The 22,620-nt window shown below is 43.2% G+C and overlaps 1 protein-coding gene across 1 annotated transcript in view; it reads left to right on the top strand.

Moving 5' to 3' along the window:
- The window catches only part of FER1L6 (fer-1 like family member 6), a 74,530-nt gene that overhangs the window by 12,089 nt on the left and 39,821 nt on the right, over positions 1-22,620 (top strand). The window contains exons 9-19 of the mRNA XM_037379053.1: positions 474-630; positions 1,601-1,787; positions 3,396-3,588; positions 4,637-4,980; positions 8,360-8,468; positions 10,246-10,426; positions 17,705-17,825; positions 19,125-19,225; positions 19,857-19,947; positions 20,734-20,853; positions 21,949-22,101. Of these exons, the coding sequence (XP_037234950.1) occupies positions 474-630; positions 1,601-1,787; positions 3,396-3,588; positions 4,637-4,980; positions 8,360-8,468; positions 10,246-10,426; positions 17,705-17,825; positions 19,125-19,225; positions 19,857-19,947; positions 20,734-20,853; positions 21,949-22,101 (1,757 nt within the window). The remainder of the gene's footprint in view (positions 1-473; positions 631-1,600; positions 1,788-3,395; positions 3,589-4,636; positions 4,981-8,359; positions 8,469-10,245; positions 10,427-17,704; positions 17,826-19,124; positions 19,226-19,856; positions 19,948-20,733; positions 20,854-21,948; positions 22,102-22,620) is intronic.

The raw sequence follows: 22,620 nt of genomic DNA, 5'->3' as shown, positions 1-22,620 counted from the left end.
CACTCCTACCAGCATGTGCTGAGCTGGCAGGATGTGTGGCTTAGGGAGCTGTGGTGATGTAGATTCTGTGCATACCACCCATCCTGAAGGTGATACCTGGATTTTAGCCTAAAAAAGCTTTCTGTAATACTGCACTTGTTAGGACCCAAATTTCCCTGATTTCCCCCCCTGAAGGTGATTTTCCCACAATGACACAGGTGCTGAAATCTCACCTGACCTTCCACTGGTCTTTAGTCCCTGATCTCAGTAACCTTTGATGAAGATGAGCTTGTTCCTGATGAGCTCTAGATCCGTTCTTTTTGGTCACACAACATTTTGGACCCTCCAGATGTGCCCGGTAAAAAAGTGTGCTTCAGCATGACCCTCCTGAAAGCAGGCAGGTTGTTTGCAGTGCCCTTTCTGAGAGTGGAAAGGAGAATTATTTACATTTTTTGCATCTACTGTTTGGATATTTAAGTTTGTCCTTCTTACAGGTCATCAGTTTTGTGACAAGTGGGCGCTTCTCACAGACCCTGCTGACATTAGGACGGGAGCCAAGGGATACCTGAAGTGTGACATCAGTGTGACTGGGAAAGGTGATGCAATACAAGCTGCACAGAAAACAGCTGATACTGAGGAGCAGATTGAAAAGTACTGCAATAGTTTCTTTTTTACTGCTTTCTTCTTTACCAAGTACCTCAAGGGGGTCCTCTGTGCTCCTTTCAGTCCTTTCCTTGCTAACTTAGGGTTAATAGCAGGGTGGCATTGTACACCTGGCTGTTCTGATGTGCTCAAAGAGAGCTTTTACAATCTCCTCAATTAAATTGAAGGGCATGTTAGGGTCACTTCTCTGCAGCTGATGGAGTTGACCATGCATTGTGGCTAAGTGCCAGATTACCCCTGACAGAAGGTTCATTGGTCTAAAACCAGCTAAATATTTCTGAAGAGCAGTGCAATATGAATTAAAAATATGAGGAAAAGCTATTCCTTCTCCTCTATCAGATGTGTGTGTATGGATATTTTCCATACCCTTAGATAAACTCAAGTGCATTAGCATTCTCCTTCAAGGTGGTAAAGTATGCTGCCAGCATACTTCAAATTTTACAAGATCAATGTTTCTGGTCAATACTGACATACTGGACCAAGTCCATGGAGAGTCACCAAGATGATGGAGGGCTGGAGCACATGGTCTACAGGGAAAGGAGTGTGTGTATGTGTGTGTGAGGTGGTTTCTTGGGCCTTAAGAAGAGCAAGTAAAGGGGTATCCTACATGAAAGCATTGGAACAGGCTGCCCAGGGAGGTGGTGGAATTATCATCCTTGGAAGTGTTTAACAAGAACATACATGTGGTGCTTAAAGGCATGGTTTAGTGATGGACTTGGCTGTCCTGGGTTAATGGTTGGACTTGATGGTCTCAAAGGTCTTTGCCAACCTAAACGATTCTATGATTTTCTCATGGTAACCAGAAATTTTTTTGGTTTAGATGCAGAAGCAAATTCTTACACCTTTTTTTGTCTTGTCAGGGTGCAAGCTAACTAGAGATGACAATTTTGTTGGAAAAAATACTACTTCATTGTTTGAGTTTTCAGTTTTAAGGAAATGGCTTCTTTTTGTCTTTCAGGAACCTATTGATCCCCAAAGGCTTTCCATCTGAAAGACCATGGGCCAGGTTTTATGTGAGAATTTACAAAGCAGAAGGACTTCCAAAGATGAACTCTAGTATCATGGCCAATGTCACCAAAGCTTTCGTAGGTGACAGTAAGGACCTTGTGGATCCCTATGTGGTGGTCATGTTTGCAGGTCAAATGGTAATTGGGATCCTCTTGATTACAAATGTAGGCCTTCTTTCCTATTAGCTGTGCTGCAGGCATGTGATTATGCTTATGTCCTTTATAGTTACATAAATTAAGTAAAAAGCGTATTTCTGTAATCTGAAAGAAAATTTTCAGTTCTTAAATTATGCAGGAACAAAGTGATGGAAACACTTAATGCCAGCTGATCTAATATCAGCCTCACAGCAGTAGGTTAGAGTCAGGCAGCAGGAGGGGAAGGAGAATTCTGTAGATCTGTTATTAAAACATCAAGTTACAAGACAGTGAACTACCCAGTGTGGTATTAATTAAGTGCTATGTTCTGGTCTTCCTAGAGTGAAAAAGGGAAGCAGGGATGAAATCAGTGAAGATGGGTCAGTCTGGATTGTAGGGCTGTGTTTTGACTTCTGAATTACTCTGCTGTGATTCAGGACTTCTGTAGCTTTTCTGTGGGTAGCAGAAGTGTTTGAGTAGACTGTCTCAGTGTTGCCTGTCTTCATTGCTCCCAGAGCTCCTTCAACATCAAACATGGTGCTACAGAGACCTGCCGAGAGGGACCTTCTGACTTTGGTGCAAGAGGAGTACAGAGGAATTCCAGGGACCTGGTCCTCTGGGGTACACCTGTGAAGCACCGTGTCAGCGAGTTTGTCTTGATTATTGGTGTAAATAGGGAAAGAATCAAACTGGAAATGATTTTAAGCCAGCAATGCTTTCTGTGTGCAAGGAAGCCTTAGGGAGAACTCCAGCAAGTAATTTACAGATGTTTCAGGCATGAGAATGAGTGCCTCAGTGCTGATTTTGTGTTTTGCTGTGAATCCAAACTGCAAAGTATTACATCCCAAACCAGTATGGGTTAAAACGGTCGGATGCATGCAGCTGCTGCAGGTTTAATAGAGGGCTGAAGGAGACATGAGAATGGATCAGTGATGTGAGTTTACATGCTGGTGTATAAAACATGGGTTTAGAGGTATCGTCAGTGTGTTCCCTGACTCTGTTCTCCCCACCAATGTGAAAGTAGAAGGCCTCCCACAGCCTGTGGCTGCACAGACTGTGATAATGGCCCTACTGTCTCCTGCAGGCTAGGAGGCATGGCTCCAGTCTCTACATCCCTAGCACACAGGCATATGCCCAGAATGTGAGCTGCAGCAATCATATTTTATACTAGATAAATTGCCTCATTTAAGGTAGTTTCATTGGTACATGCTGTCTGGCAGCTGTAATGAATTTCACGTTTTATGAGACAAATTGCGCTGCATTACCACTACCCGGGTATTTCAAAAGCCATTTGAAGATGTGCAGTTTGTAACAGAAATGCCAGAGCCTGGCTTCCTAGTTATGTTTTGTGCATAAGGGCCCTGAAGAACTAGATCTTATTCCAGGCTCTGCCGCGTGGAGGTGAGAATTCTTTAGCCATAATGTGGTCTTTTATTAGATATGGAGGGGAAAATAAACAAGCTGATAGAAAAGCCCAAGTACTTTCAAGACAGCAATTTGTGCTTTAAAAATGTCCGGAGAGATGTTGCCAAGTGCAATTTGTGCTACACTCATTGCTATTCTCCAGAGTCTGACCCCTCTGGGGTTAAATTTGCTGGACTTTCATTTCAGGGTCGAACGACAGTGCAAAAGAGCTGTGCAGATCCAGTATGGCACGAACAGATTATTTTCAAGGAAATGTTCCCTCCACTCTGTCGAAGAGTCAAAATCCAGGTCTGGGATGAAGGCAGCATGAATGATGTGGCTTTAGCTACCCACTTCATTGACTTGAAGAAAATATCAGATGAACAAGACGGTGACAAAGGTAAAGGGGAAAATGTCTGCTCTAGAATATGCCCTTAAGGTAAAATCTGTTTGCTTGGTATCTGGGCACTGGCTAATCCCATTTTAGGAATGCCCAGAGCTCAAGTGAACATCCATATAGTTTTTGTTGGTTCTGAGAGACCTTTTCTTGCTTAATTTGAAGCTACATTACATTGTGCTTGGTGCATGGAGGTCTGCCACTGCTTGTCTTGTTACAGAGCTGCTACATAACTTGGTACCTTCTTTGTGACTGGCAATAGTCTGCTCTAGTCCATTAGGGATGACTGATATAAGCTTATAGTTTGTGCAAGTTTCAGTTGGGTGATGAAAGCACAAAGTGCAAATCATGGACAGAGTAGGGTTGTGGTTTTGATCTACCCAGTAAGAGCAAGGCGTTTAGGTAAGGCTCAGCTGGGTGCTATCGCATCCCAAGGAGGTATGATGGACTAGTGTGTTTGTCCTCACTTATGTGAGGTAAAGCTCGCTACCTGGAGTCTTTTTACTGATGCTTGAGTCTACATGTGTAGCCTTATTGACGTTCTGCGATCTACATGTGGAACATGGTCAGTTATCACCGCTCAGCAAAGGCATAGTAACTCCTTAAACTTGGCAATTCAAATGTGTATCTGAGTCCTTGATCAGAAAATAAAAGATAAACCATGTAAACTGAGTAGTGACATGGGCTTGGGAACAGTTTGAACTGGGTGAAAAAGCCTCCGTTCCTCTCCTACCATGTCCCAGCCCCCAGTCTGTGGGAGAAAGTTCTTTTTTTCAAGAGGTGCAACAGACCTCATGTCCCAGCACGTGTGGTATGAACACCTTCTGAGAAAGAGCTCCACACCAGCAGAGTCCCTGGCTGGGTATTGGCAGAGGCTCTTTGGTGCCAAAGAATTGCTCTGAAAATAATGCTGAATATGAGGTATCCCAGCCTGCACAGAAATGAGTCCTGTCTGGCTTTTGGTTGCAAGAGGCAAGATTTCTTGGAGCAGACAGTAAGGAAAGCATGCTAACACCTAGCAGAAATGCCACAAAAGGTGCTTTATCTCCAGGGTTTTTGCCTACCTTTGGGCCTGCCTGGATCAATCTCTATGGTTCACCCAGGAACCACAGCCTCATGGATGACCACCAGGAGCTTAATGAAGGTTTTGGAGAAGGGGTCTCCTTCAGGGGGCGTCTCTTCATTGAGATTGCTGTGGAGATACTTTCAGGAGGAGCCCGTGAGTCGAAGTTTTCAAGTATTATCAAGGACATCAAATTGCCATCTAAAGACTTCAAAGCACCCAAAGGAAAAGACAAAACTGAGAAAACAGGAGAGGATCGAAAGTCACCTTCTTTTTCAGATAAGATGAACTCAACTGAAGTGGAAGTGGAGCCATTCGATGTGCCTTCAGAGGTCAGTATGATATTAAGAGATTGATTGACATATGTCCTTAAACCTCCAAGGATGGCACTGATATGTGTATTTGGGTTCAGGCCATGTAATACTGCTTTTATGTGCTCCCTACAGCTTCTTGCATGCCTCCATAGTCTTGGGACTTTCCCTTAATAATGCAGCAAAAATGGAGCATTAATGTGTACCTGTAACTCATAAAAACATCGCAAGTAGGACTTGGTTTCCATAAAACTTAGTCTCCTGTCCTGTTGTCCCTTCTGCACTAGCTGCATCCATGTGTTCCTGGTAGAAACTTACATGTTGTCATATCTGCTAAATACAAATCTGATAAAGAATTGACAGAAAGCCAATCGCAGCAGCTGTTAATTATAAATTCTAATTTCCTGCAGTCATTTGACAAAATCGGTAGTGGTCAGTTTTGTCAGTTGAAGTCAGTAGGGAATACCTGACACGGAATTTGTGCAAGTGCAGAGAGATGCATCCCAGCCTGTTTTACTCTCCTCCTTTAACCCTAGATTTTCAACATAGTTTTAGATTGCTAGTCTCTTTACGAGAAGGGCTGCAGATCATGTGCTCAGTCTCAGCTGGCATTAACTGGTGTTACTTTCCTAACTCCACCTGTTGTACTGGGTTACATTATAGGCAGATCTGTGCTATGATGCTCTGAGAAGGTCATGCAGTTGTGGCAGGACATGTGGGCTCAGGTGCTGAGCCACACTTAAGCTTTAATTCCCTGCTCCATCACATCACTGTCCGGAAGCAAAAGCACATTGGTACATGTATATGCAAGCTCTATTTATTTTTTTTTTTTTTACCCAATAAATAGAATCCTATAATCATTTAGATTGGAAAAGACCTTTGAGAGTCCAACTGTCAACCCAGGACTGCCAAGTCCACCACTAAACCACGTCCCTAAGCACCATGTGTGCATGTTTTTCAAACATCTCCAGGGATGGTGCTTGACCACCCTTTCAATGAAGAAATTTTTCCTAAATCCAATCTAAACTTCCCCTGGTGCAACTTGAGGCCATTTTGTCATGTCCTGTCGCTTGTTCCCTGGGAGAAGAGACCGATCCCCCCCTGCCTACAGCCCCCTGTCAAGGAGCTGCAGAGAGCGACAAGGTCCCCTCTCAGCCTCCTTTTCTTCAGGCTGAACACCCCCAGCTCCCTCAGCCGCTCCCCATCAGACTTGTGCCCCAGCCCCTTCCCCAGCCCCGTTGCCCGTCTCTGGACACGCTCCAGCCCCTCCGTTTCCCCCCCTGCAGTGAGGGGCCCAGCACTGAACACAGGGTTCGTTTCCTTTATTATATCTGATTCTTAGTGTTTTGACTCCACCTCTACACGTAAATAGGGGAGAGGAAATTGTCCTTTGGTCTTGAAGCCCAGCCCTGAGAAGTGCTCTTCCCTGGCCTGTGCCCTGGCATTGCCAGCATGAGTGCTAGCTGGAGCAGATCAAGGAGTATGTTAGCGGAGAAATGGCAAGCCAGTTGGGCAAACCTGTGCACTGGTCTTGCTTTACCTACTCATATAGTTGTAAATTGCCTCTGTCCCTCGGTTCGTCTCTGAAGATTGTAATCAAGGTGATATGAGAAGAAATTTATTTCTATAATATAGATTATCCTTTATATGGCAGAAATCCATTATTGTGAGGGGCTCAAACACTATGGTCTTAGGTGCTAGCTAAATACTCCAAGGTGCTAGCTAAATACTCCAAGTAGAGGAACAAGTCCCTTTGTACACCAATAAATATTAATAGTAGTAAAAAGGATTTATTTCTGGCTACTCTGCCTCAGTTTTAAATACAGAATGAATAAAAGGCAACAGCATAATACAGTGATGCTTAATATTCTTTTGTTTTTGACATTCAGCAATATTTCATGCTACAGAAGACACAGTAATTGTATTACAGCTCTCTGAAAGGAAAAGCAGGAACTGGGGACATTACAAATAAGGCAAAAAATGTCTCATAGGGCCTCTGAGGCAACAGAGGCAAATTGCCCAGCCCCACCGCACAACTTTTTTGACCTATTCTGGCAGCAAGATGATGTAAAACATATGCAATTTGCTTTCTTTATAATGAGAGATAGATGTTTGTGTCATAGTTTCTGAGCCTCAGCTTTATTAGACACCCTATGCTCTGGGTTCATGCTGAAAATAATCAAGATGCAAGGAAGCCAAAGTTACTCCAGAGCTGCAATCTGTTTGTGGTGTTATCTTTGATGTGTGATGCTGCTAATCCTTTCACCTAAACCTATGCCCTTCTACTGTCTATAGCAGATGTTTTTCAAAATTAAGAGATCATGGGCTGTGTCAAAAGCTGTTTCTGCTTTGCAAAGTCAGGGAAACAAATATTCATATACAGCTGATGTTTTATTCAGTGCCTCACTCGGTTGCAAAATAAGCTAGTGGTGATCTTGCCTAATGGGCTTCAGCACACTGGTGCCCATACTGTGAAATGAGTAGGGTTTGCATTGGAGAGATTGTGGCAGTCAGGGTGTAAATCTGGGGAAAACTCAAAACTTAAAACATATCACCTTTGAGCTTAGCCTTGGTTTGAGGCTAGTGATACCAGGGAAGGCAAAGAGTGGAGGAATGTGCTCCCCTTGGCCCCTTAGATCCCACCTTTGGCTCTATGGTTTAAAACACAGCAGGATAAAAAAAAAAAAAGGGAGGACTGCTTGGTTTCAGTAGGCTTTGGCATAGGGCTGCCATCTAAAATGTGGATACCAGAAATCTCTCTGTCTTACTGGTGTCACTGGGAGCTGAGTGTCAAAGTCTTGACTTTGGGCAAGGTCAGAGTCTTGGCAGTACAAACACATGGGCAGTAGGTCAAGGTCATCCTGGGGAAAGCAGAGCTGGGTGAGCATTCCCCTGCCTGGATGCAGTATGGTGGCAGCATTTACTATTGCAATGCGAAGGAAGACTACGGCCACACTCACTGATAAATGACATATTCGGATGGTGATAGTTTGTTACTGCTGCGCTAAAAGAGTGCCCTTAAACTGCCCTTGAACGGCCATAGATGTATAATTTGAATGATGGTACAAGAGTATGTGAAGGTGCTGAAACCATTTAGCAGCGACCACTGGTGAGGCAGAGTATGAAGTGAGGGGTAATGACTTTTATGTAACCAGTTCTGATATAAACTAGACAATATTGACAAGGCCAAAGCACATAGGCTTATCTCTTTTTCCAGTCATACCTATTTCTCAGAGAAGACGTATTACTTCCTACAAATTGTGCCTCGCCAACCACTTCAGACCAATAGGTTTACGACAGTAACACTGCTGCTAAAGGCTTATAAAGACTCCTCTGTGCTGCAAAAAAAGAGTAGAAGGTAAAATAAATGTGATTTTCCTGCTTCTTTCTTCTCCAATAGATCTATGAAGAGAAATTTCAGGAATTTCTCCTCTTTGGGACATTTTTTGAAGCCACGATGATTGATAGGAAGGTCGGAGACAAGCCAATAACCTTTGAGGTTTCCATTGGTAAGTGTGTTAAGCTCTTCTCCAAAGGAGAGAGGGAATCTCAGGAGCAAGTGAAGGCTCTGTGTTACTGACGGCTGTGTCTCAGGGCTCAGGAGTCAGCTTCAGAGTCGGGCTTACATTTGAATTAAACCCTGATCATAATTTCACTGGATAGTAGTCAAACTAGGCATACTGATCTGTCTCTAGTCCCAGATACCCAGTGTTAATACAAATCCTCTCACCCACTATATAGAGCAAGTTACCCCATATTCAGCCTCCTAATCTCTTGGCAAACAAAACTCAAGTAATTTACTTTAGGTTAGAGTTCATTCTGTAGTGTCCACTGCAATTAGTCCCTGGCTGTGAGGGACCCCCTTTGCACAGAAGATCCATGTGGACCATCTTGGCCAACCCTGCTGAGCTGCATGTGAGTCTGTGAGTGGGGCATGGGGGTGATGTAGAGCCAAGCCTCAAAATGCATGCAGCAGCTTGTCCTCTAAGATCTCTCTGGTAAGGCTTGTCCTCTTTCTGAGTAAAGCAGGACTGTACTATGCGAGTGATACCCTCATGGAGGAGCTGAATTGTCCCCAAGAGCAGACTAAAGAGAAAATGAAGACACTTTCATGAACATTGAGTGGGTATTTTCAAAAGCAGAACACATTTCCCTTGAGAGAAGCTTGAATTTGTCTCATTTCCCATATAGAAGTTTGCTTATGTCTGTACAAACCCCACTTCGAATCCGAGTGCACAGTAGCACCCTGGCACTTCCCATCTTTGTGCTTGTGTACCTTAGTGTGCTCAGCTGTAAGGCTATGTGTGCAGGGAGAGATGTCTGTGACAAACAAGACAATCAATGAGTGATATAGATTCCTGCTGAAACTTAGCAGGAAGCTAAGCTGAGAATGACAAGAAGCTCGTTTGTATAGTTAGGCAAGAAATTATACTGATTCTTGTCAGAATTAATACTAAAGATAAATCTGGCTCTGAATTCTGGACCTGAACATCTACCAGCTACCTGTGCAGTTGAAATTTGGATCCGAATTTGGCAAATGGCCATTATTTACATGAAAAGCTGGACCAAAAGTCCAGATCAAGATGTATGGGGTGATTCTTCTCCAGCAGGGAATGGTTTCTGCCTGTCTGTAATAAAATCTGTAATTACCCATCTGATGGATGCACCTCTTTCCCAGTGCTGATAATTGCCCTTTAAGGCAAAATCCTATGAGAGAAGATGGCTGTATTGTTAGCAGAGTTGTCTGGTGTTAGGCTTGAAGCTGGGGCCTCAAAGCATTGTTATTACTAACTCTGCAACACCACTATGCCAGATTTGCTTGTCTGAAAATGAGCTTTAGCCCTTCTGAGATCAGACTTTGAAATTATCATCCATATGTTGTAAACAAGACATACATTTGCTGTGTAAATCAAACACATAATTTGGGCTCTTGGGTCTAGAAATATCAACAGCAGTATTGTTTCGCTTCTGAGTTTCTTTAACAAAAGCAGAAGGTCCTGGGGGCCAGCAATCAGAAGATCACATCACTTAGTGGTGGGGGTAGTATACCAGGTATATATCACATAGGGCAGGTAAGGAAGCACAGTCCTGGAGTCTGAAAAGTCATTGGGACCGACATACCCCGTCAGGAGCTTTATAAACTGCGTTATGGCTGGAACACCTAATGAACAGGAGGGGATAATGATTTTCCACTGGTATGACTGGTCTTTCTCTTTTTTTTAAACCTCATTCAGGTTTACTGCCTCCAAGCTAGTCATCTCTTCACTTGTAACTCTCTGTCTCTAGGTAATTTTGGAAATATTACTGATGGGGTGTCAGCAGGAGCTGGAGGGAAAAAGAAGTTACATGATGGAGAAGCAGAAGAAAGCTTGCTACATGAGGTGGAGGGTGAAATTTCGTACAACCTTGGAGTACCCCTGATATCCACCACCCCCCCCGAGAAGCCACTGATCACAGGTGGGAACAGGTAAGAATTGGTTTCAAAACTTCATTGTGCAGGATTCTAGTTTCTATTTTGTGATCCTGCAGGACTCATTCATGAACCCTGGCAGCACTAAACAGGTAGTGTGCAACTGAGGATTTCAAATCCTCAATTACATCTTTCACAACAGTAAATTTTGCAGGCTCCACTGAAGTGAATGGGCTTTGAGCTATTTTACACTCATATTCTAATCTTGGCCTCATGAGCTCCTGAACTTCTGGTGTTTCTAAAAAGGAGGTGTTACACCAGCTATAGATCAGAAAGCTATAGGCAAGTGCAACTCCTTTCAGTGCTGTCCTTGGTGTAGGGTCCCGTAGTCTGATCACAAGTAACATCCACCCAGTGACCACTCCAGAAGCAGAATAACACATCAAAAATATTGAAATCTAGTCGAAACAAAGTCAGCTTCCCAGAACACTTCCCAGAGCTCATAATTATAGATGCAAACTTAAATAGCAAAAAGTAACAGAAGTAGGAGGAAATAGTCCTTGAAAAAAGGAATGGAGCAATGGATTAAAACATGCAGAACAGTTTTTTTAAATAGCCTTGATTTTAAGGTTTAAAGGTTTTAAGGTGTAAAGGTTTAATTAATTTCAAAGATGCTAATAAAAATAAATATTTTCTTTGTTAATTTTGTAGGTGTAATGATCCCTGTACTGCTGAGTGCCAAGACTAGGCAGTACCTCTTTCTTTACCAGGCCAGGCACTGCCAAGCAGTTTACAGATCTAAGGACCAGGTGGGAAATACCAACCTGGATCTGTTTGGTTTCTGGACCTCCCTCAGTTAAAAAAGTACTTTCATCCTTTCTTGCAATCAATGGCTCAGATTAAATCAGAGCTAGTAGAAGAAAAAAAGACTGAAAATACCATAGCAGAAATTTTTGTTTCTTCAGCAAATGAACAGAGAAGGGAGAAAAAACCCAATATTTGACAGAAAGTTGTCTCTCCTCATTAAAGGACTGCAGATTTGGGTACATGCTGGGTGATTATCCTCTCTGGGAGGTTGTGGGATTTTTAGTTTTTCCCTTAACAAGAATTTAGATTTAAAGAACTGCTGTAAAAGAATGAATCATTCTTCAAATCTTCTATTCACTGCTTGGCTCACTCCAATATTAACAATTTTTTTTCTCATTAAAGAAGATCTCTTTTCCTCAAATTTATGTAAAATGCTGCATCTTTTTTTCCCTCCTGTGCTATCTAAAACAGTTTGGCCAGCCACAGACACCAACTACTGACTTTATGACTGTCATCTTATATTGGCATCATACTGGTCTCATCGCTGGATGTTTTTAGTATAATCAGTACTTAATGGGATAGCCAATAGTTTAGATAAACTTTGCATTTTAAAATCATAAATGAACAGTAGAAAAGGATAACAAGGGTCCATTTTGGAGATTAAAAACACTAACTAATTAAAGGAGAAGGCAGAGCAGTAAGACTTGTAAAGCAGACATCATGAAATTGCCAGGAATTTTCCACATTTATGTCAAAATGTATAGCAAGGGTAAGCTAACATTGAAAAAGTGGTTCCTCTGAATTCTCACAGTGGGAATAAGAGACATGGAAGTTCAGTCTTCCATGTGAGTTATTTCATGGCTATATATTTTTCTTAGTAAATCCTGTAGGAAGACTCCATAAGCTCTATGAATTTCAGGTTAAGACGTTCTGGCATTGGGGGACAGTTGAAGTGGTTTTCCCTCTTATGAAACCACCAAAATTAATGATTGCCTGAGACTCGTGTAGCTCTGCTATGCACCGAGTAGAATGGGTAATGCTCACCTTGCTGTAGGTTATTGAGGAGAAAGTAAATGGAAAATTCTGTTTCTCTTTTGATATCCCATAGGGCAGTAAAATGAAGTTATAGAGAAAATCTTAATCTTTTTAAACAGAAACATTCTTGCATAAACCTGTTAGGCGTGTGTGAAGTTAGGAGTTAGGGATAGGACGCTCAAGAGCAACAAGTGATTTGGTTTCTGTGGGCTTGGCTTAGTGGTTACACACATGTGCCCAGTTCTATCTGAAATGACTTAGAGTATCTGAGGGATCCTTACAAGCAAACATGAGAATCCCAGCCCCTTCTGGTCCCACAAGGTGAATGACCATGCCCGGCTAACTCAGCCTACTGGGACTCTGGATTTCAGGAGCAGGTGAGCAGGACTTTCTAAAAATTTGGCTGTGCTCAGACAGAGAAACCTTGAAATGGAAGAACAAGTCTTCTCTCCATACCAAGTGCACTTTCCTTTCTTGGATACCACAGCCTTTCCCAGGGTAGAGGAAATAGAAAATGCAACCATTTTTGCAGCTAGTTGTTGAACGTTCTGAAGAGCAGGAGGCTTGGGTAGTTTTATTTATTATTTAGAGAATCGGTTTCTGTGGAGAAATACTGAAGGCAAGTTGTGCTGGTTTTGACTGGAATAGAGTTAATTTTCTCCATACTAGCTTGTATGGTACCATCTTTTGGATTTGTGCTGGAAACAGTGCTGATAACACAGGGAAGTTTTCGTTACTGCTGAGCAGCGCTTACACAGTGCCAAGGGCTTTTCTGCTTCTCACCCCACCCCACCAGCGAGCAGCTGGGCGGGCACAAGCTGTTGTGAGGGGACACGGCTGGGACAGCTGACCCCAGCTGACCACAGGGATATTCCATACTATATGACACTATGGTCAGCAATATAAAGGAAGAAGCAGGAAGAGCCAGCAGATGAATACCTGGCTCCCGAGCCTGGTGTCACTGGCAAATTCTGGGGTTTTTGATCATGGCTGGTCTACACGACAGCAGGCCTGCTGGTGGCAGGTGGGGTATTCTGGTCTCAAAGAGGGAAAAGGATCTTAGCGCAGGAGTTAACAGGGCTCATTGAAAGAGCTTTAAACTGGATTTGAAGGGGAAAAGAGTTATACCCAGGCTGGCTAGAGATAAGCCTGGGGGAAGCATGCCAGTGTCTGCGGGATGATGTGCTGGTGAGGTCCTTGGATCTTCCGTTTCAGTGGAGGTAGGGGATGAAGATCCATGTGCAAAGATGCAAGGGTTATTCATGTGTTAGAAACCGCAGAAATGCCTGAGAATGGTCATGTAGGAATGAGGGCTTCTCCCTCCAAAAAGGTGGTAGGATCAGGCCCAGCTGAATTGCATTTACACCGATGCACGCAGCATGGGCAACAAACAGGAGGAGCTTGGAAGCCTTTGTACAGCAGGAGATCTATGACATAGCTGCCATCATGGAAACATGATGGGATGGGTTGCACACTGGAGTGCTGCAATGGATGCTGTAAACTCTTCAGAAGGGATAGGTGAGAAAGGAGAGGCAGGGGGGTAGAGCTGTATGTTAGGGAGCATTCTGATTGTCTAGAGCTTAATGATGGTGACAATAAGGTTGGGTGTTTATGGGTAAGAATCCGGTGGAAGGCCAATGAGGCAGATATCATGGTGGGAGTCTGTTACAGACCACCCAACCAGGATGAAGAGGAAGACAAAATATTCTACAAGCAGCTGGGAGAAGTCTCACAATTGTTAGCCCTTGTTCTTATGGGGGACTTAAACTTACGAGATGTCTGCTGGAAGGAAGCAGTCCAGGTGGTTCCTGGGATGTGTGGAAGATACCTTCCTGACACAGCTGGTGAGGGAGCCAACTAGGGAATGTGCCCGCTGGACCTGTTGTTTGTGAACAGAGAAGGACTTGTGGGTGATGTGATGGTTGGAGGCATCTTGGGCACAGTGAATGTGAAATTATAGAGTTTTCTATTCTCAGAGAAGTAAGGAGAGGGGTGAGCAGAACTGCTACCTTGGACTTCCAGAGGGGAGACTTTGGCCTGTTTAGGAGCGTGGTTGACAGAGTCTCAGGGAGAAAGGGGGCAGTCCTGAAAGGCCAAGGGGTCCAGGAAGACTGGACATTCTTCAGGAAGGGAATCCTAAAGGTGGAGGAGCAGGCTGTCCCCATGTGCCAAAAGACAAGCTGGAGGGGAGGAAGACAGAGGAACAGAGAGCTTTGGCTGGAACTTAAGAAAAAAAGGAGCACTTATGACCTTTGGAAGAAGGGGCAGGCAACTCAGGAGGACTACAAGGATGTCATGAGGTTGTGCAGGGAGAAAATCAGAAGGGCCAAAGCCCCACTTTGGAACTTAATCTGGCTACTGCCATTAAAGACAATAAAAAATGCTTCTGTAAATACATTAGCAACAAAAGGAGGACTAAGGAGAATCTCCATCCTTTTTTGGAAACATAGGATGAGGAAAAGACTGAGGTACTTAATGCCTTCTTTGCCTCAGTCTTCAATAGTAAGATGAGCTGTTCTCAGGGTATTCATCCCCCTGAGCTGGAAGACAGGGACAGAGAGCAGAATGAAGCCCCCATAATCCAAGGGAAATGGTTAGTGACCTGCTACACCACTCAGACACACACAAGTCTATGGGGCCAGATGGGATCCACCCAAAGGTACTGAGGGAGCTGGCAGAAGCGCTCACCAAACCCCTTTCAATCATTTATCAACAGTCCTGGCTAACTAGGGATGTCCCAGTGGACTATATGTTAGTAAATGTGCTGCCCATCTACAAGAAAGGCTGGAAGGGGGATTTGGGGAGCTACAAGCCTGTCAGCCTGAATTTGGTGCCGGGGAGTGTCATGGAGCAGATCACCTTGAGTGCCATCACATGGCACATACAGGACAAGCAGGTGATCAGGCCCAGCCAGCATGGGTTTATGAAAGGCAGGTACTGCTTGCCTAAAGTGATCTCCTTCTATGGCAAGGTGACCTGCTTAGTGGGTGAGGGAAAGGCTGTGGATGCTGTCTGCCTAGACTTTAGGTAAAGCCTTTGACACCATTTCCCACAGCATTCTCCTGGAGAAACTGGCTGCTCATGGCTTCGATGGGTGTACTCCACGCTGGGGAAAAAAACTGGCTGGATGGCTGAGCCCAAAGAGTTGTGGTGAATGAAGTTAAAGCCAGTTGGTGGCTGGTCACAAGTGGTGTTCCCCAGGGCTCAGTGCTGGGTCCAGTCTTGTTTAATGTCTTAATCAATGATCTGGACAAGAGGATCGAGTGCATCCTCAGGAAGTTTGCAGATGACACCAAGTTTGGTGGGATCATTGATCTGCTTGAGGGTAGGAAGGCTCTGCAGAGGGATCTGGACAGGCTGGATCGGTGGGCTGAGGCCAATTGCATGAGGTTCAACCAGGCTCAGTGCCAGGTCCCACACTTGGGTCACACCAACCCCAGGCAGTGCTACAGGCTGGGGCAGAGCAGCTGGGAAGCTGCCTGGGGAAAAAGGACCTGGGGGTGCTGGTTGACAGCCGGCTGGGCATGAGCCAGCGGTATGTACAGGTGGTCCAGAAGGCCAATGGCATCCTGGCTAGTATCTGAGACCGTGTGGCCAGCAGGATCATGGCAGCACTTGTTCCCCTGTACTCAGCACTGGTGAGGCCAAACCTCAAATCCTGTGTTCAGTTTTGGGCCCTTTGCTACAAGAAAGACATTGAGGTGCTGGAGTGTGTCCGGGGAAGGGCAATAGAGCTGGTGAATGGTCTAAAGAACAAGTCGCATGAGGAGCGGCTGAGGGAACTGGGGTTGTTTAGCCTGGAGAAAAGGAGGTTCAGGGCAGACCTTATTGCTCTCTACAGCTACAACAGGAGGTTGTAGGCAGGGTGTTAGTCTCTTCTCCCTACTAACAAGTGATAGGATGAGAGAAAATGACCTCAAGTTGTGCCAAGTTTAGATTGGATATTGGGAAAAATTTATTCCTTGAGAGGGTTGTCAAGCATTGGACCAGGCTGCCCAGGGAGGTGGTTGAGTCACCATCCCTGGAGGTATTTAAAAGATGTGTAGACTGGCAATTAGGGACATGGTTTAGTGTCGGACTTGGCAGCGCTGGGTTTATGGTTGTACCTGATGATCTTAAAGGTCTTTTCTAACCTATAATGATTCTATGATTCTATAAAGTTGGGGGAAGAAGAAGGAAGGGGCAGAGGAACATTTGGAGTGAGGTTTTTTTGTCTTCCCAAGTAACTGTTACGTGTGATGGAGCCCAGCTTTTCTGGGGATGACTGAACACCTACCTGTCTGTGGGAAATGATGAATTAATTCCTTGTTTTGCTTCGCTTGCATATGCAACTTTTGCTTTACTTATTTAACTGTCTTTATCTCAGCCCATGAGTTTTCTCACTTTTACCCTTTCTGATTCTCTCCCCCATCCCACTGGGGAGGAGTAAGCAAGTGGCTGCGTGGGGCTTGGTTGCTGGCTGGGGTTAAACCACAACAGAAGTATACACCAGAAAATAGCTCTCCAGTAGCCTGTTCTCAGTTGCAGAGCATGTATTGGATTAGAGCCATTCCCAGAAGAACATAAAGGATTATATAGATCTTCATTTCCGTTAAAAACCTTTCCACTGTGCCACCATTAGTAAGGAAAATTATGAGACCTCAGGTGTTAAATCCAGTATGCCTGAGCATGGTGTTTCATAGGGCTAGAGAATTTATATAAAGGGAGGACAACGTGCTTATCAGGTTCAAGGTTTTGACATAGTGCATACCACAACTCCAATCAAACATCAGTCTTTGTGGCCGGTGTGCGTTGAAGTCATCAGAGCCTCTGGTTATGCTGTCATCTTGCTCATTCTTTTCAGTACAAGATATTCATACAGCTGGACACCCAAAGAAAGTAGCATTGCAAAAAGAGTCAATATGGCAACTTGGACCTAAGAAAAAAAGAGAAAAGGGAGATCAGCAGGTGCATTTTATCACAGAGTTATTATAAGTTTGGTATCCCTTTTACTAAGCAGGGTCCTGCAGATCAGCTTCTGCCAAGAAATGTCAATCTCTGCTAGCTATTGCTTCTGAAAAAAAAAGCACTTTTGAAAGTAATGTGGTGGTGAGACTCTGCCATGCCTCTCCTGCTGTGTAGTATGCAGAGCCATTGCTCTTGAAGAGGTGATCAGATTTTAATTTTTGCTCCTTTTTCCCATGTTGCTTTCTGCCATTAACAGTATTTCAGAGCTTCTCTGCATGGCTCTCTGCCCAGCTTTTCTCCGACCCTGGAAAGCACTGAAATTAGATCTATTGACTTCAAGACGTTTCTCTTCGGGGATCTCACATGTGGCAAAAGTGAGGTTCGTGTTTGTTCTCCCCAGCATTTACTGGTTAGCACATGTGAACACATCCTGTTGTGTCCTCACTTTCTGCGCTGTGAGAGAGCACCAAACAGTTTTTCTTTCCCACACCTTGCCCTGAACTCCTCTCTCACCTTTATGATCTGCTCTGTACTTTGTTTTCACAGGAACTATCAGTACCTACCGTATGATGAGAGGAAGCCCTGTATCTGTGTCAAGAGCTACTGGGGTGACCAGACCTTCCGTCTGTACTCTGCCAACACTCTGGAGAAAATGGCAGATCACCTGGTAAGTGGCAACTGTGTTCCCAGGCTCACGTATTCAGCAGGGTAAGTCAATGAGAGGCCACGTTCCTCAAAACAGCCCTTCAGAACTTCCCTTGACTGCATTCCTTGCTGTTTGTTTTGTGAAAGATTAGCCTCTTCTCACCGCGCCCCCCCCCACTCCCAATTACTTTGATCTATTAGAGCTAGTGAAGTATTCCTGTCCACAGGTTCTTTTTTTTTTGGCTGTAGGGCTGTCTTGTTTTGTCAGAAACAGTTTCTTCTTTGTAAGAACAGTCTAACAATTAAAATATGAGATAAGAATAATCTGTCTCCTATGGCTCTTCCTCTGATGTCTTCATCCTCAGACCACATGGCTTAACCTGTGTTTATGCTGGAGACTCTTTAAAGGACACTTTTTGGTTTTAGTATTCCTAAAAACATTGATAAAGACAAAATGGCATATCGTCCCATGGGCAGTCACTGCAATGCCCTAGTCATAGCATTTTCCCATCATGATGGTTTTTCTACCATTGTTTGAAGTTGACTATCAAGTCTCAAGAAAGTAGTTGTATTTTTTTTTGAAGTGACTTCTAATGTTGGATATTTTAATTTGGGGCACTCAGATTAAGAGTCTGATTCATCCCTCATTTATCCTTATATACCTCATGAGCACAACACTGAAGTCATACTTACGCAAGGTTGTATCATGAGAAGACAGTGGCTTACGGGCCAATATTTTGAACCCAGGTATTTGAAAATCAAACATTTGACTATACATATAGAGAGATGTGTTTGTCAGTGTACCTGAACACCCACACGCCTTGCTGGAAATCCAGCTTTTTATTTTAGCTTGCAAGAAGAGACTCCATTTCTCAGTGATGACAGTACGTGTTGCGGTAGACCTTGCACGTGGATTCAGGTGCCCACTAAAGTTTAAGAAGTTTACTCTAGCAACTTGCTAAATTTAAGCAGCAAGGCTGGAAACAGAACCAAGGAGAACTACAGTTTTTCCTCCTACCTAGTGGAGAATCTTTCCCAATGGCTGATCTTTACCAAAGAAGTGAGACACCAAAGCTGCTCCAAGCAGTAGTGGCTTGGACTAGTAGTTGGAGAGGCTGGGCAAAGGTGAATATAAATTATGCTGCTGGAGTCCTCTCTGTGCACTTCAAGCATAGTGATATATCAAAGGTCCTGTTCTGTCAGGTTACAAAGTCACCTCCCTCATTCTTGCTAGTCATACAGTGAATAATGGTGTTATAAGACTGGCAGAAAGACAAAGTGCCATCCATTATGTAACAGCTTTTTCATGTGTTTCTCGTAGGAAGAATCATTAGAGCAAGTAAAGGACTTGCTCAAGGTTTCAGAGATAGCATCTGAGGAGAAAATGAGGACAACCCTAAATTATTTTATCAATCAAAGCAGGTAACTACATTTACTTTAGTAAATAAACTTTATATGTTGGCTACAAATTTGAGGCTAGACAAGGAAACTGATGATAATAAAAAAAAGTACAGTAAACTTACTGAGATATAAATTTTATTTATTCTGCTATAAAAGCAAAGGCCTTCCCCAGTTGTAGTTTCTGTTTATACAGAGAAAATATTGTCTTGTTTTTAATATTCAGTATTGGCAGTAGACTACTGCCAATGATTGTCATATTATTTTGGCTTTCTGGACTAGAATGTATATGGGATAAGTAGGATTTAATAAAGCATGTGATAGACATACTGTAAAAAAGGACAAGGTTAAGATAAAAACAAAGGATTTCACATGCTGGGATAAATCACCCAGTGGGCTTTGTGTCAGCTGACGTGATTGGGCTCAAAATAGATACAAACCCTGATTTCTAGATATAAACCCTGTTTCTGTGAAATGTGATGCAAAGTTTTTGGACCCTATCTTAGAGGTGTTCAATACTTATTTTAGAGAATTTCATCATCGGTTTTCTGGTTCATGTACTGCAGTAGGCAGAGAACATTTCATTCCAAAGTATTTTAGCAGCTCACATTAAAAAAATAGCATATTTAAAGACCCTGTTACTCCTTTGTCCTAGGGCCTTCATTACCATTTCTGAAAAGAAGCCCAAAGGGCTGAACTACACTGCTTTGGACAAAAAGAGACTCATGCTGTTCAAGCAACAGCTGGTAGGTGTGTTTTTTCCTTTAAGCATTGATGCAATGATATTAGCTGAAAGCACACTGGATGTATACATTTTCATTTCTATTTGATTTCATTATACTGGAATGCTTTGCAATTAGTATGAATGTAATATCCAAGAATATTTTTTTCAATAAACCCTGCTGTGCTTAATAAAGAGTTGTAAGTTATGCTAAAATAATTAATTCAGAACCTGTTGTTTTTAAATACAAATAAGACATTATAATATTGAGCTGATTTTTTTCGCCCTCTCATTTTAAGATGAGATGATGCTGAGTTCAGTGGAAAACCACCAAATTAACATGCTGTTATGCATTTAGTTACTGTGGTGGGGCTCAACTTCAAGACTAGTAAAGTCTGGCATTTGGTATTCCTGGACCTAATCACCTCCTGCAGGGAACCAGTGAGAAGAATCTGAATTGAGTGGAGGTCATCTGAGTATTTATTAGCTTTATTTACTGTTTTTTCACAGAATTTGGTTGTGACTTCTGTCAGGACCAAGGCCTGATAAATCTAGGTGGTAATCACATGTCTCTTGGGACTTCCATACATGCAGTATACATACAAAGAAAATGGGGGACATTCACATTTTATGTTACTCAGCTCCAAAGAATTGATCACTGTCTGTTGTGAGAAAGAAGGTAATTGTTACCTTGAACCAGGTGTCTCCATCTTTTCTTTTCAACTTGAATTGAAGACTGTTTTCTCCTGCTGTGTCCAGTTCAAACTACTTGATAATACATAAAAATACGTATTCTCTTTCCTGGCTGCAGGAAGCAATGTCCAGTGACGCCAAGGGAATTGTTCAGCAACAGAAAAAGAAGATGTCACTGGATGAAATGATGCGTGAGACTCAGAGCTTTATAGATAAAATTCGATTCTTGGTTGATGAGGTAATCCAACATAAAATCAGATAATTTTAAAATCTAGGCCTTGACTTTGATTTTCATCACCCTGTGTGAATAATAACTCCTGGCCTGGTTATTCAAAGAGGTCGTCTTTGGATATCTGGACCCAATCCTGTTTTGTATTAAATGGAGCTGTTAGCAGACTGGGGTAGGAAACACTGGGCTGTGTGGTGTGGAGAGGATGCGGTATGGAGAGTTTTTCCTTTTTTTTAAATAAGGTCATCTCATATATGCCCTCTTTGGGAGTGGTTTGGAGACAGCTTGTTTTCTGATCTGAATTCATGTCTCCGCTTGTATGGACACAGTGATTCGGACTCGCGTGAACTCGAGGGTCTCTGTGCTATACTTCATTGTGCAGACACTGCTTAGACATGCTATTAAGCCTGAAAATAACAGAACAGACATATCTCATCAGGCCAAAATGCAGTCAGTGCAGTGCTGTCCCTCTGAGAGCTCTCTCTGCTAGCAAACTAAACAGGGCCAAGGCTATTCCCTGGCTCAGAGAGCAAGGGGTACAGCCTGGCATGGTTTGCAGCCTACAGCTAAATTCCTTTCCTTCCCAAAACAGTGACCTTGCTCACAGTGCCTCCTGGGAACAGCCCCTGGCTGGTCTTTGCTTCAAAATATGCTCAGGCTTTGCTTGCAGAAATGTTACACAAGCATAATAGATGGTCAGATGCCAGTGCTTGAGTTTGGCCCCAGTCCTTTTTGGTTGCTGGTATAGATGAAATTGATGGCATTTCCATGGTAGGTACTTTCAACTTAAGCAGTGTATGGGTAAGTTGCTTCCTGAGAGAGAATCAGACCCAGATTTTTAGTTTCAGTTTCTCCTGAAATGGTTTATGGCATGGGTGCTCCTTAATCACTCGGCAAAGCTCTTTACCTTCAGCTGTGCTTAGGAATGGAGGTTTGGACTGCAAAGCATGAAGAGACAGCCTTTTTTAGTCCGAGTGCACATCTGCCACTCCATAGGAGCTGTGAGGGAATCAGCTCTTGGCAGGGAGTGTTTTAACAAAAAATAACGGTGATGGCTCATAGAAAGAATTCAGTTTTAGTTCAGTGTTCCTCATCATTTAACAGCCACAGAATACAGTGCCTGATGTATTCATCTGGATGCTCAGCAACAACAAGAGACTTGCGTATGCAAGAGTCCCAGCAAAAAACATACTCTATTCCCCAGTGAAAGAACAGAAAGGCAAGGACTGTGGGAAGATTAAAACTCATTTCCTGAAAGTAAGTCTGGGGCACTCTGCAAACACAGGTAATGCCTGGGGAGCATTCGGTATTCAGATTTCTTCCAGGGGTTGTATTTTACAGGCTCATATTTGTAATGTAGTAAAAATGTGTATACATTTGTATCTGCCGTTAGTTTTCTTCTTACATTTATGCTTGTCCTTCTTTAAGCACTGTTTCATTGCTTGGTTTTTGGTGTATGAGTAATTAATCCTCTCACTACTTGTTATGGCAAGTATGTAACATTGTTTATCTATATCTGTATACATAAACAGAAGAGGTACAACCTCTTCACTGGCAAAGATGTCAGAATGCAGCACATGAAAGTCTGGGAGGAGACTGGTAGGACATCAGCATGCAGCAACTCAGATAACAAGGAAACCTAGGTATTCAGAGGTAATACAGCACTTACTCATGCTTGCTATTTCAAATGTGCCTAGGTTTGTGCAATGTATGTTCAAAATATTGTTATGGAATTATTCATCTGAAAGGAAAGTCTTAGTGGATATACTCCTACAA

The sequence above is a fragment of the Falco rusticolus genome, chromosome 3 (assembly GCF_015220075.1).
Source record: "Falco rusticolus isolate bFalRus1 chromosome 3, bFalRus1.pri, whole genome shotgun sequence".
In the NCBI taxonomy this organism is placed as follows: domain Eukaryota; kingdom Metazoa; phylum Chordata; class Aves; order Falconiformes; family Falconidae; genus Falco; species Falco rusticolus.
The sequence above is the reverse complement of the archived record's forward strand: the minus strand, read 5'-3'. Positions and strand labels throughout refer to the sequence as shown.